Source organism: Brienomyrus brachyistius, chromosome 18, assembly GCF_023856365.1.
Source record: "Brienomyrus brachyistius isolate T26 chromosome 18, BBRACH_0.4, whole genome shotgun sequence".
NCBI lineage: Eukaryota > Metazoa > Chordata > Actinopteri > Osteoglossiformes > Mormyridae > Brienomyrus > Brienomyrus brachyistius.
The window spans coordinates 17,122,052-17,136,474 of record NC_064550.1 but is presented as its reverse complement, the minus strand read 5'-3'; the positions used below and the strand labels follow the sequence as shown (position 1 = coordinate 17,136,474).

General features: G+C 46.6%; 2 protein-coding genes across 6 annotated transcripts in view; both read left to right on the top strand.

Moving 5' to 3' along the window:
- On the top strand, window positions 1–8,893 carry fhdc3 (FH2 domain containing 3). 4 transcript variants are annotated; one of them, XM_048984469.1, is made up of 13 exons: window positions 1–353; window positions 1,270–1,318; window positions 1,491–1,841; window positions 3,364–3,425; window positions 3,954–4,056; window positions 4,240–4,325; window positions 4,563–4,663; window positions 4,834–4,904; window positions 5,127–5,234; window positions 5,641–5,711; window positions 5,812–5,929; window positions 6,959–7,123; window positions 7,318–8,893. In XM_048984469.1, exons 3-13 carry the CDS (start codon window positions 1,521–1,523, stop codon window positions 8,407–8,409), a joined length of 2,298 nt encoding a protein of 765 aa, XP_048840426.1. In that variant the 5' UTR covers window positions 1–353; window positions 1,270–1,318; window positions 1,491–1,520; the 3' UTR covers window positions 8,410–8,893. The 4 variants fall into 4 exon arrangements, with proteins under 4 accessions (XP_048840426.1, XP_048840424.1, XP_048840423.1 ...); XM_048984466.1 differs by lacking the exon at window positions 1–353 and adding an exon at window positions 447–1,130; XM_048984467.1 differs by having other exon boundaries at window positions 2–353; window positions 1,270–1,841.
- Window positions 8,894–9,866: 973 nt separating this feature from the next.
- The window catches only part of trim3b (tripartite motif containing 3b), a 44,761-nt gene continuing 40,204 nt past the window's right edge, over window positions 9,867–14,423 (top strand). Inside the window, exons 1-2 of one of the 2 annotated variants that reach the window (XM_048984478.1) lie at window positions 9,867–9,996; window positions 13,210–13,277. The gene's annotated coding sequence lies outside the window, so the exon portion shown is untranslated. Of the gene's footprint in view, window positions 9,997–10,309; window positions 10,453–13,209; window positions 13,278–14,423 lie in introns of those variants that run through there. The other variant, XM_048984476.1, reaches the window with a different exon arrangement.

Sequence of the window (14,423 nt, the reverse complement as noted above, 5' to 3'; positions counted from 1 at the left end):
GATGATCCCAGTAAAATAATAGGATTTAGTGCAACTAATTGCAAACAAAATATAAAAAAAACATTGGCACTGCGATGATCTAATAGGTGCCACTGAAACATCCTTTTTGCGTCTCATTGATATTCATAGGTCCTGATAGGTATTCATAGGTACTATATATGTTATTTGGAAGCAGGGGCCGCGGTTTCGTCCTGCTCATTGTCTATGCGGTCCGGGAGCCGCAGGGGAGCAGAACCATCGATTGGGGGCGGCGCTGGCGGCGCGTAAAGGAGGTCAGCAGCTTGGGGCCGCCGGGGGTCGCGCTGCTGGGGAACCATGCACGGTGAACTGTGTTAATGCCAAGCCGCTACCTGGTGAGTATTTCCCCTCATTTAAAGCTGCCTAGTCGGGTTTATTTAAAATTGAGGCATTTTTTAAAGTTCCCCCCGGACCGTTAAGAGGTTGTCAGCGGCCGACAATTAGCCGTTTTCCGATTATTACATCAATTCCCTCTTTACGCTACTCTTGTTCAATGCTGGCCTTGTTTTCCGACTGTTTTTTGTGTTGTCTAGTTTGTTTGTATTGAATGGTAATACGTTTATCTCAACATTGTAAAATTTAAATAAGAAAAGAATAGGAGCGCGATGGTGAATTGTTACTCCAAATAGACTTTAAGGGAGGAATCGGGACAAATCGGATGAAAATGTTGATAAATAAACGCTGGTCTGCTTTCAAAGCGTAGTTTCGCGGCTGCATAACGCGGGTTTCGGTGCCACTGTTTATATGCGTCATGCCAAAGCAGACTGGTGTTACTGAAACACCAAAATGAATATGAAGGCATGAGAATTGCCGAGCATGTTTAGCCGACAATAACTTGCCGTTTGTTTTGTGGTGTTTGAGTTCCTATATACTGCAGCTTCCGTGCACCTGTAACGTTACGCGTTTTCGGAAACTTTCGGAAATATATTAGTGCCGTCATCATTAAGACGGTGCCTGTTGCTTGTCATGAACATGCAAAGCTCGGCAGTTCGCGGCGGCTACTGGGCGCGTCGGATTCGCGTTGCCGTTTCCACGAATCCGATAAGCGGAGCCGCGCGTCTGCGGGCAACTCGGCGAGTTTCACTCCGCGCATCCGACATAAAACACCGCAGGTGATGCCTCGAGTGTTTGACGCAAAATGTTTTCTGGTGCAGGACGAAAGCAAGGGAATATGTGCAAATTAAACTTAACGGGAAAAATCATTCCTTATAATTATTGCAATTTGGAAACGTTTCTGTGTCTTTGTTGCAGCCACAGCTGGAAGAAGAGGACAAGAAGGCGACTCTGCTGTCAGTCACAAGTACCCTTGACTTTTAAATTGTTGCCTTGGGATTAGCTTTGTGAAGGGTGACTGAGTTGGCAGCTTGCTGCCTCTATCCCCCCCCCCCAAACCCCCAGCCACCCGCACATCTCTGATGGATGGTGATGTCGCCATGCTTGTCGGCCAGCCTCCGTCTCCTCTCCCTTCCCAGCCCTCACCAGGTGAGGTGGGGTCCTTGACCATGGGCGCACCTCCTCCGCCTCCTCCCCCTCCTCCGCCGCCCCCTCTTCCGCCTCCGCCGCCTGGTCCGACCAATGCCGTCGGTGTGCACGGAGGCCATTTCAGCCGGGCTGGCCACCGCCAGTCCAAGATGCGCAACTTCAACTGGGATACGTTACCGTGGCAACGTGTACTGGGCAAGCGGAACGTGTGGACGGCCTCACGGGCGCGTGAGGATTTCCCGCTGGACACGAAGTGCATGGAGGAGCTCTTCAGCCGCCGTGACGCTGCCCGGCCCATCAGTGACTGCAAGGGCACGAGTGTTACCATGACGACAGAGATGGTGCGTGCAAACCCCGCCCCCTCTTCCTACTGCGCATAATGCTTCTGCTTTAGCCAATCATTGACACCCTACATATTGTCTAGTTAATATTTCTTGACACAAAATTGGAACGCAGTTTGCTTTGTGTAGTTTCTTGCTTTGTGTGTGGCGGGTTCTGGTGGGTTCTGGCGGGTTCTGGAGGGTTCTTGAGTGGTAGAGATAATAAGATACTATTTTCACTTTAAATGAACTTTATGGCAAAGTTCAGCATCAGCAGTGTTGAAGAGCGGCATGACATGGTGTGTGAATACTTAGAATCGTGGAAACGGTACTGTAATTACATAAACAGTACCCCCCCCCCCTCCCCCCGGGGAATTTTGGAACTATTCCAAGTTGGAAACTTTCCTTGGAAATTATAGGAAATGTATGATGATTAATGGAAAATTCCCAGAATTTTGCAACCCTACTTAGCACATAACTTTGTGTCTGTGTGTCTATATATAGGAGAGGATATCAGATGTAAATATGCCCTATGCAAAACTGGCAGAAAATACCAGTTTCCAGGATCATTTGGCGCCTTAATGGCTGTTAATGCTGATGTATGTACACGGTCATCTCTGCGTCCATTTCCTTGCCCTGTGGAATTTTAGGCAGCCAACATCCAGAACCTCAAATGTGACTTTGGCAGCTGAACTTGTCTCATTTGGGGCGTAGTAATGTACATAATGACAGATGGATGTATTTCTGAAAAGGGCAGGTTGATGGGGTCCTGATACTGTACATCCCGCAACCCCCCCCCCCCACCCCCCCACCTGAGAAGGTGGACATGAGGACAGGGGAAAGAAAAGAAACTGTATGACGCATAACCTGTGATGTTACAATATGGCAGGGCTCTCCGAATCTGCCCCTCCATTCCAAATCCAGGCCTTGTTTTCGGTTCTCCCAGGTAGCTAGTTTAATAGTTACTGATTCTGATTGGCCACAGAGGCTGCACACCTGGCTCACCGGTAAAGGGAGGCTGGGAGATTAGCAGGGCTCGGCCTCTGAGGGCCGCCATTTGAATAGCCCTGCAATAAACTGTCAGTCGCTTATTAGTTGAACCAGGGAAACATTGAGTGCAGCAGTACCAAGCTGACACGGGTCTCTCTGCCTCCTCTCTTCCGTTGCTCCTAGTCTGCCCTCGTTCAAAATGTGATGCTCTTTGATCATGTCACCATTAAGTCTGTTCCGAAAACTGTTCAGCGAGTTCGCTTTTTAATGAAAACTACTTCTGATTTGGCTGGAATTCTCTGTCCTGTTTCCCTGAGTTACAGGAGGGTAAATTTTGCTTGGGGGCTGTTTGTAGAAGGAACCACTTGGTTTCTGGAGCCCTGAAATTATCGTTGTAAGTTTAGAAGGGAGTGTGCTTCTTATTGCATGAATAACCGTGTTATGTCAGTTTTCATGCCTGGATAATGTGGCTTTCCTCCTTATTCACTGTTAATCTGCTTTAATGTACTTCTGCTGAAGTAGTTGAATTTAATAGCCACCTTTCTTCTTGCAGATTTCCATCCTAAATTCCAAGAAGTGCATGAACATTGGCATCTTTCTGAAACAGTTCAAACGGTGAGCATCTATGAGTAAATCCTGCGGCAGTGACTGGAAAGGGACCCGATCCTGACACTGTTTATGCACTGAGATAAGATCACTGAGTATCAGTCAGTGATGTATATAGGCACTGGGCCACTGGCCTCAGCTGAAAGCTGATTGGCTACCGGCGTGCCCCTACCTGACAGTGGCCAACTCAAAACATTTCATTGGCTGATAAGGTTGGCCTCTCTGTATGAATTATGCCCCCTCTTGTACCCTCCCCACCTTAAAATATCCTAGCTTTGCCCCTGCCCAGAGTGCTTTTGTTTTCGTGTTTTCACTGCGATTGTCAGTGTACAGTTTGTTCATTTTACGGAGGTATAGACTCTGAATTTTAAACTTTAAATTAAAACTGTAATACTTGTGTGTTTTTAGGGATCTTTATAAACTTGGTCTGTGCTGGCCAGCTTCTGAGGAATTGTATTGAGATATCTCCTTGCCTTCTGCAGCTGAACCCCAGGGCACTGTTAACAGAAATCTATTTGCTTTTTGTGACCTTTGTAGGCCGGTAATGGAATTGATCAGGGACATCCGACAAGGCAACTGGATGACTTTTGGAACGGGCAAGTTGAGAGAGTTGTGCAAGCTTCTGCCTGAGGTGGAGGAGGTGAGCACGCGCTCTTGTCTTTAAACATGGGATGGCAAGCGCTGCTTTTATCACTGAAGGAGTCCCGTCTGCCTCTGCGTGACCTTGAAATAGATACCGACTTCACCGTTACGCACAGACGTGGCAGCTGTGCTCCGGTTATATGAACAGTGCGTCTGGCACGTGTCTGCTGTGCGCTTTCAGGTGAAGTTGCTGAGTGCGTTTAACGGCGATTGCTCCCAGCTGACAGAGGCGGATCACTTCATGGTTAAGCTGGTTAAGGTGCCTGGGTAAGTACTTGTTACCTTGTTACCGTTTGGTCATCCAAGGATGAGCCCCCCCCTACTAAGGAGCCCTAAGTAAGTACCTGTTCTGTCCATGGTTAGGCCCCCACCCCCCACCCCCGCCTTTGCCTTCATCATAAGCATTAGCGGTGTAGCTCTAAGCTATGTCTGAAATGTGTGGCTCTGTGACGTGCTGTAGGAACCTCCTAAAAGGATCCTTCCCTATCCCATGATTCCTTTCAGCTACGAGGAGCGGCTCCACAGCATGGTCCTCAGGGAGGAGTTCTTTCCGCTGATGGAGGAGATAAAGGAGGCTGTCACAGTCATGACAACGGCTGCCAATGGTAAGGCGCGATGAGGAGCGATCACGCTCATACCCCACGGTGACGTCGGCCGCCCGCGTGCCTCCCATGTCCGTACCCATTCCTGGCCCGTTTTTACACAAGGTTGCCTTCTTGCCGGCGGTTGGGGGGGGGGGTGCACTGCGTTGTTGATCGCTGCGTCTTCTCTCCAGAGCTGCTGAACTGTGACGACCTGCACTCAGTCATCCGGTTGGTACTGAAAGCCGGCAACTACATGAACGCTGTAAGTTTATACGCCGGTGAGGTGAAGTTTCCATCGTGACCAGTCAGGTGCATGGCGTAGCAGACTGTACTCCAGTGGGACTTGACAGCTGCCTTGATCTACGTTCTTTCGTCAGGGTCTATGATGCAACAAGTGTGAAACTCCAGCAGTCCAGCCCTTGTGTATTGATTTGTCAGAAGCCTTTTAATGATTGTGATGATTCAGTGCTGCCCCCCCTCCCAGGGCGGCTATGCTGGCAGCGCTATTGGCTTCCGGATGTCCTCCCTGCTGAAGCTGGTAGACACAAAGGCCAACAAGCCAGGCATGAACCTCATGCACTACGTGGCCATGGTGAGGACCAGGACCTGCTCTCTCGCAGTCAGTCACAGGGCTATGCGTGGTCTCCATGCCACCTTCTCGTGCCTCATGGGAACACGCCTCTCTCTCTTTAATTGGTGTAGCGTAGTTGAAGTCACCTTTTAAAATGATTGGCTCTAGTTCATGGTTTTTATTTATTTATTTATTTAAAAATAAATAAAAATTAAACCATTTCCCATGACATATTTAAGGTTAACAAGACAAAACTAGATAAAATGCTTTTAAATATTTCACCTTTATTGCATATAACCCACAATAATTTTTTTTAACCGATGACATATAATTTGATTCTCCAAGCTCATTGAAGTCATTATGTAACCGTGATGCTTTGTGAGCTTGACCCTCTCGTCCTCTCTATCTCATTTTCCCTCATCCTCAGCAAGCACAGGAGATAGATACTGCTTTGCTGAAGTTCCCAGAGCAGCTTCCACACATCAGAGCTGCGGCCAGGTGCGAGGCATCCTGACCTTCTGAAGGGCTTGGGTATGTCTCTGGGCGGGACTTGTGTTAATGGACTAAAGTGGATGCTGCATGTGACTCCCCTGTACAGAATCATTAAGCAGGAAGTGGAGATGGACTTTCGGAGGGAGGTGGAGAAAGTTCTGGAAGCGAGGGTGAACGCCACCAAGCACCAGGAACTGCAAATGCAGATGGATGGCTTTTTCATGGTGAGGGACATGCACCATGTGGACTTCTGTCACGACTTAGTCAACTTTTGGTTTTTATGGTGTTATGCAAATAGGCATGTTTATAATGGGGGGAGGGGGGCACCTTTCTCCATTGTGAGACTGAGAATTCAAGCTAGGGATGTGTGATTTGACAGTATTACATTGTGAACGATTAAGTTGTGTTCAGTCTGCCTTTCGCGGAGACTGTGTTGGTATCGGGCTACAGTTTGCAGTTGTATGGCTCATACACGCATCTTAAGCTGTAGCCAAATCCGTCTCCAGGTGCTGCTTTGGAGTTCTTCCCCTCTCTCCCTTTCGCCCCCCCCCCCCCCCCCCCCCCAACATGCAGCACGTTTCCGATTTGGCAACGTAGCAGCATAAACCACATGATCCCTACAAAGAATTTGACATCGGTAATATGTAACTTTTTTTGGATTTTCCAAAACCGACACAGAGCAAACAGTCTTTTGCAAAATTTGCAAAGATAAGGTTTGCATGTCAGATGGCAAAACTCCCTCGAGAGAGACACCCGAAAGTGTGTTGAGTGTGGTTTTTTTAAACCTTACTGGGCAATATTTTTTTTTTTAAATGGGGTATTAGCTTGGCTGTACTGTTAGGTAACTCACTCACTTTGTGCCTTTTTTATTTTCCAGTTTCTGATTTTTAAACTATTTAATTTATTTAAAAATAAATTTATTTTTAGTCATGTACATTCTTCAGACTAGTGCCAATAAATACACGACTATTTCACACCACTGTGTTAATCGCTGCATATATATAACAGGTAGAATTTGGGAATAGAATGTTCTGTGTGTAGAATTTAGATGCAATTTAAGTGCGTAATTAGCTTTTTTGAGGATCCTAATTACCTTTTTGAGTTAACATTCATTGAGACATTTACTCTAAAGAATTTTTTGCAATTGAATAATTATTCAACATTTCGCCTGCAAGTCAAGCAAATATACAACAGTCCATGAAAATGTCGTCATGCAGTCGTCTTGATCACCCCCTCCCCCCGTTTGCCTCCAGGAAGCAGAGTCCCAGGTGGCTGAGGTGGAGTCGTCCTTCCAGGCCCTGAGCTCAGTCAGTCATGTGGTGGCAGAGTACTTCTGTGAGGACCCCAGCCTCTTCAAGCTGGACGAGTGCTGCTTCATCTTCCACTCCTTTTGTGAGAAGTTCACGCGGGCTCTGCAGGTAAGGCTGTGCCCCGTTTGGCCAGCAGAGGGCACTGTTCTGCAAGGCGTCGCTGGTCCTGGAAGACCATGGTCGCGCTCCACCGAACTAAATTTGCATGTTGTAGTTTATCTAATTTAATGGAGGTCCTTTGGTTATGAACATGGTGGCTAAGTGAAGGAAGCTGACTATCTGATTCCCTTCCTGCCACGCAGGAGAACCACGAGCGTGAGGAGGCAGAGGAACGGAGGAGGCAGCAGGAAAGACAGCGCAATGTTACCAAGCGGCGCTCCACTGCCACTTGCTCCAGGATGGAACGCGACATGGAAAGTGTGGCTCTGGAGAGCATCCTGCACACCTACCTGAGCAGCCGCTGCGCTCGCCGGAAGGCGGGCCGGGCTGCCGAGCCCGGGAACGCGGGTAGCCCAGAACGAGGGGAACCACAGCTGAGCAGCTGGTCTTCCATGCAGGATCTGAGATCCAGCGTGCCCCGGGATGGGCTGCCCTCCATCAACGACACGCCGACCCCTAAAGCCTGCAGGTCGAGGGGTCAGGCTTTGCTCCCCAAGTGGAACGGCTCTCGGCTGGAGAAGCCAGGCCAGCTCTCATTGGAGGAGGAAGATGAGGCGGACGCAGAAGTGGCAGAGGAGGAGCCGAGGACGCCGGAGCTAGCGTGCCGGGTGCGTTGGGGCAGCCTGTTTCCTGGGGAGTCCCCCCTCCAAGCGTCATGGTCACCTGGCGGAGCAGCCACTCCGTCAGCCAATCGCATTCCTCAGGACGAAGGCAGCCCCCGGACCATCCTGAGCCTGTCGCCCATGACGACGCCCAAGTCCACTCGCCGTCACACCATCTCCATGCCCCTGTCGGCATCTTGGTGTGAGCTGCACTCGGCACCCTCAACTCCCATCCAGGCCACGCCCCCTCCAACCGAAACCATGCCCCTGACGCGATCCACACCCCCTCCCCTGGACCTGGGGGCAAAAATGAAGCCTGCAGACAGCTTTCTGTCCTCCCCTATCGCAGGTGAGGCCTCTAAACCCACGGTGCTCTTGTTGTCCAGTGACCATGAGCCGGGGGGGCCTGTGCAGGGCCTGGGGATTGCCTCCAGTCCCCAAGAGGATGGAGGGGTCACTGAGTCTGTCCCCAGTTTCCGTCTGGGTCACCTGTTCCTACGGCGGCAGAAGTCCACGGCACCCAGGTCGGAGAGGCAGGACGGCTCTGCTTTTGTGTCCTTCTTCAAACGCCTCGGAGAACGAGGTGGTCGCCATGGTGATGACGATCTGGAGGTAATCATCAGGGACTCCTGAGGAAACTGGTTACTTCGGGGGGGGCTTTAGGATAATTTTTATTTATTCTTAAAGATTACAGTTTTAAGTCTTTTTCCCTAAAATGCAAAGAATTGCTTCTTATGACCTGGACCAGTTTTGATAAAAGCTGAGGGCAGAGTCGTGCCCAGAGACAACCGTCGTTTTGTCCGCCTGCACATCGCCTGCAGACCGCCTGGCACATGTGCTCCTGTGTGCTGACTTTATGGTTTCATATCTCTGCATCATACCTTTTATTTTTGTTTTTTTTTTTACTGATCTTACCGTGCACACAGAGGTGTTCCTGGATTCCTGGAACTGCCCAGCTCAAGTGCTCACCGGAACCATTCTGTTTGTGAACATAGTTATATTTAAAGAGGTATGATGTATTTTTATATATACATAAAAATAAAGTGTGGAGTTTCCACCGTCTTCTGTCCTGATCCTCATTTCTCCCACAAATGAGGACCCAAATGAAATGTGTGCATTATGACTCTTCTAAACTCTTTTTCAATAACTTGCTTCTCTAAAACAGTGTTTCTCAGCTGAATCCTTGGAGGTCCCCAGACAGTCCACATTTTTGCTCCAACACAAATATGCTGGGAGCAGGGAGGGAGGAAAATTGTGCAAGGGCTCAGGCTCCCAGAGCAGTGGGTTGGGAAAAACATCTCAAAAACATTTAAGTTTCTGCTAGCTGATCATGGCAATAATTAACAGATAAAGATGATTTTGTTGTTGTTTTGGGGGGTTTCCTCAACCCTGCCTGTGTTCCTGATTAGCTGGGGGCTGAAAAATCTCAGCTGTTTGAGGGTCCCTGAAGACTGGGCTGAGAAACACTGTCATATTACGAATTTTACTGCCCACATCACCCGAAATGAGTGCTGGAGACTCGCCATCCCAATTTTGCTGACAGGCGGGGGTGTAACTTTTGGAACATCTTGAAGAATGCAAAAATAATCTACACGTAACTTAAAGTGAAGTGATACAACTTTCTTAAAGCCTGAATTGTATGCTTAAAAAAAAGATACAGTATTAAGTATGAGTTTTTGAAAGAAAACAAGCAGATGTTGCCTTATTCCCCCCTCCCTCCCCTTATGGTCTCTCCCTTATGGTCCCGCCTTGCTCTGAGGCATTCCGCGGTCTGATTGCCCGGTGCGCAGGTACTCCACCTGCTGGGTGATAAGGAGTAAACCACCTCCTGGCCAATGTGAGGGTCCTCACAGTCCCCGTTTCATCCTCTCTCCCTGCCTCATCCATTATTTGCGATGCGAGGGCTATCAAAGCCTGTCTCTGTCTCCAGGGCTGCCGTCGAGAGCGGAGAAAAGATGGAGCTTTTCACCCGGTCGCCATGGAAACAGTGTTTATTTACAGCCCTGATCTCATTCGGCCAGTGTGGCGGTGAAATAATACCCCCTGGAACAAACGGTAGAACGTAACCCAACCCCCCACCAGTAACTCTAAAGGCTGTGGTGGTGTTCCTCGCAAAGGGAAAGTCCCACCCCCAGAAGGACTCCCTCACCAATCTGGAGTAACATCGGTATAGTTCAGGTGCTGCTCTCCGAATCCCCATCGCATGCTACAAACCCATAGGTAGGTACACGGCCAGGCTGAGGAATCAGATCTGAAGGCAGATTGAACGCTTCTATTCGGGGGTGTCCCTCTTTACAAGGAAGCACCGCTTCAGCAGTCTGATTCTGCTTCTTTTGTTCATCGGTGCTAGTTAATGAACGGGGAACTGCCAGGTCGTAGTTTGGTCCAGCACCTTGGGGGTTAACACGTCGGACCTCTGGTTACAGTTACATGCTCAGGAGGAAAGACCTTGTTAGAGAGGGAATGAGAGAAGGGCAAAAAGAGGAGGAACAGTATCTGATGGACGGAGGGAACCAAAAATACGTGTTGGGGAGAGAGCGGGAGGGAGAGAGGGAGGGATGAGCTTGCAAAGGCAACTTGAGTGACTGCTGGGTTTAAAGGACGACTGGGTTCCAGTGGTGGGAGTAGGATCTCCATCATTCAGAAACACAGAGGTCTCCCTGGAATACTTCTAAGGTAAACTGGCAACGTGGAGAGCTTAAATGGAAGGGAAAGCAAAGGGTTATTATGTAAATAGCCTAATCGCGGTGAATGGTAAATGACAGATGACAAAATGCGCAGATGTAGGAGGACTTAAAAAAAGCAATTATTATCCGTGGGATATAAAATAAGGCATAATGTCTTTGCGGTGGTTTACGTACGTTTTACCATTAACGTGTGATAATAGAAACGAATAAGAGAGTTTAATGCACGAGGTCACTTTTATTACCAGGGTTGGCAACTTTGGTCACTGGCTGGCTTTCAATATGAGACGAGTCTGCACACACATGCATAGGCGTTAACATGCATGTAACTGTTTTATTACCTTGTAAATAGCCTACAGGGTTTGCAAACTACCGCAACGCTTTTCATGTAACTCATTTTAGATTTATAATGGAATAACACTGATTTGCCGTAAGGTTTACTGCGTTAGCTTGAGTGTTACGCCAGATGCGTGGGAGCTGCTTACCTTGTTCCTTACTTTGTTCAGCCTGGTGAGTTCAGGGGTTTGTCATGACAGTCAGGGTGTAAAATTCCGCCATCGAAGCCAGTATGATCTCTGCATAAGGTGTGTTGGAGAGACAGCAAGATACCTGCGAAAAACGCCATCATGCGTTCCTTCAAACGGGCCAGATTATATGATTTATAACTGTAACATCATGGGTAACTCTACACGTTACGGTTGAATATCCTACTAGTCTATGCAATGTATATATTTTTTCTTTTTCTACCACAGTATGAGTTATTTGCAAACTTACTTTCAGGAAAGACCAAACCACAGTCAAACCACACGCTGTACTGACTTTACAGGTTAGGTTTGGTTAGGTTAGGTTAAGTTAAGTTAAGTTATTTCACCTCTGATAGTATCAGGGTTGCCAACTTGGTCAGCTGGCTGGAGTGATTTTCTTTGTGCACGCAATTACATGCATGTATGTTATGTTGTAAATAGTCTGTAGGTTTTGCAAACTACCCCAACACTTTTGACGTAGCTAATTTTAGGTTCATAATGGAATAAATTAGATTTGCCGTAAGATTTCTTGCGCGAATCTGAAAACTACTTGGCAACCCTGTAGCTGCCATTTGTAACCCAGACTCGCAGAGCGATCTGGTTGCCAAAAGCCAGTCTGAATGCAGCAAATTCCCCGGGGGAGCAATACCTGCATTACACGGTTTCGTCGTTTTTAATTATTCGATTTCTCACTGCGAAGGGGGTCTCACGTGACGCAGTTTAATCCGTTCCAGCAATCCGAAGCTTTCTTATTTTATTTAAATGGTGTAGATATAATCAACACCAGACAGACTTTATACTTTATAATCAAGTTACATACTTTAACATGTACGTAACCCTGCAGTGCAGCTTCTATTTACAAACCATTAAAATAGTTTGGGACCAACTGACAAGTATAACAGGGTTAAAATGAATTTAAAAAACAAAAAGAAAGGATGAGTTAAATATGTAAGGTAGCTTGAGCTCACTGATGATAAACACTACCAAATCTTTTCGCTAGATGGCGCGCCGTTACCAGGAAAGAGCCCGTCGTTCACTCCACTCGTTGCAGTTTCATGGAACCATCTTTATAATTAATGTTAATTAAATTCTTTGCACTAGAAATAAACCGAAATTACGCCCCTAATATGTGATGTGTGTTCTTCTGGCATCTTTGCATTTCACTACTGAAGTTTTCAGGAATTCATACTACTCACATGCTCTGATACCCGATATCGGAGTCCGGTAAATACAACACACATGATCAATACAGTGATCGATAAAGGCCATTGATGGGAAAATTGTGCACACCTCTGATAATATTAACTCTTGAAAAGATGGCTGGTTGGAGTACGGCGTTGTAATCTATTTGGGCGTGGATTTGACCTGCCAAGCTGTGCGTAAAAACACAAAGACGAATATCGTTACCTGCCGTTTACAACAGAATTCTGTTCAAGTGCAGTATGGTTGGTTGTATTTTTTAAGTGTGTGTGTGTGTGTGTGTGTGTGTGTGTGTGTGTGTGTGTGTGTGTGTGTGTGTGTGTGTGTGTGTGTGTGTGTGTGTGTGTGTAACTAAAAAAAAGGACACTACCAGGGCCCATGTCACAAAGCTGGATTTTTGGGTCAACAAGATTAATTAAGGTCGTCTGGGGTAAATGTAAATGAACAGAGATGAAGCCCGTTTACGCTGCGGTCCCTTAAATCTGACAGGTTATCTGGGTAATCAGCAGATCTCGCTGTGTGATACAGGCCGCAGGGATAGAGAAACTGGTTTGTTTGCATTGCTCATCTGAACTGAAATTCACATGAAGTGTTATAATTTACGTGAAGCGGTGATTATCCAGACCCCTCCTTACTCTGCATGCAGGTATAGAAAATGGATGGATGGATAGTAAGCAACACAACATTATTATTATTATTATTATTATTATTATTATTATTATTATTATTATTAATATGTTAGCATGCACTTTTATAGGCTTCCAGCCTTCTGTGATTGTGTAAAAGGAAAAAAGAATTGCACGAATGTCAAATAACCTTTTATGCTTTTGAATACTGCTTATCTGAAATACATTCCTTTCATTTAGAATGGAATATTATATTCTCCATAATCAGCTAGAAATAAAATTTAGTCACCTTAATTTGGACAGAAATATTCAGATGTTTATAAAAATATATATACACACACACACGTCTAAATGCTGAACAATTTAAACCATTGTTTAAAAATCCGTTGTTTTGTTTAGGTGATACCCAACTTCAAGCAAAGGATTCCTGCCTTTGAGCGAACTCTAAAAACAGTCAAAATGATTTGGTAAGTGCCAGTTCCTTGCAGTTCCTGGGATGGCCTGTAGGGTTCCCATCAGCTTGTAATAGATGGGGCTTTAAGATGTTGTTTGTTTGTAACCTATTAATCTTTAATTTAAAATGTTTCGTTTTGTTTTACCTCCCTGAATTAACAGTAAACAGTCTGGGCATCAAATATTTTGGTGGTTAATGAACAGATCCGAGGAGTGATGGAGATCCTGCACGATGCAGCAGTGCATACAGGTGCGCTGCTAAGGATTTTGGGCCCCATGAAAAGAATCTTGACAGGGCCCCCAACACAGTTTATTGGGGGCTTTTCTGGGCCCCCTCTCAGTCATGGGCCCCGAGAATCGTCATCGTTTACCCCCCCTTTACAGCGCCCCTGAGTGCATATACACTGAACTAGTAGTTAAACAACCATATACATGCAAGAGCTGCAAAAGCAGGCTGAGAGCAATGCTGCTTAGGTCACATGCTTATACTGTGAATCATTTTACAGATGACTAAAAGTATTACTGACTTGTGTGCCCTGCGATGGCTTGGTGCCCTGTCCTGCGTTGTTCCCTGCCTTGCGCCTGTAACCTCCAGGATACACTCCAGACCCCCTGTCACCCTGAATAGCAGAAGTGGTTTCAGAGAATGGATGAATGGATGACTGACTTGTTTTAAAAACACACCTTTTTATAAGCCAGCAGAAGAACTCGTAAGCCGCAGTGACAGTATTTTTTTCCCTTAAAGAGGCAAATATTCTTCAATGCTCAACAAGCTGAAGTGCTGTGATAGAAATTAAAAATTGAAAAATAAAGATTAGTTTCTTGAACAACGAGAAGGGAGAAAACCCAAATCCAGAGTGTTTATTGAATCGGTTTGTCGGGATCCTCACACCACAGTAGTACCATTGAAATGGATTTATAAGGGTCACTGTGTCAGTGCTGAGTTTATGCACCGGCTCCATCTTAAGCGCAGGAGGAATCATACCTCTTCAGAGTGTGTCTTAAGTGTGCTTTTCAAGTTCCTTACCCAGGCCAATGCGGCGTCGCTCACTGATCATGACAATATGTAGTATTTCATGCTAACATTTAGCAGAGGCCTTGGATGTCCTCACTATCTACAGCTCTGGAAAAAATGAATATCATTTATAAAAAAAAAAATC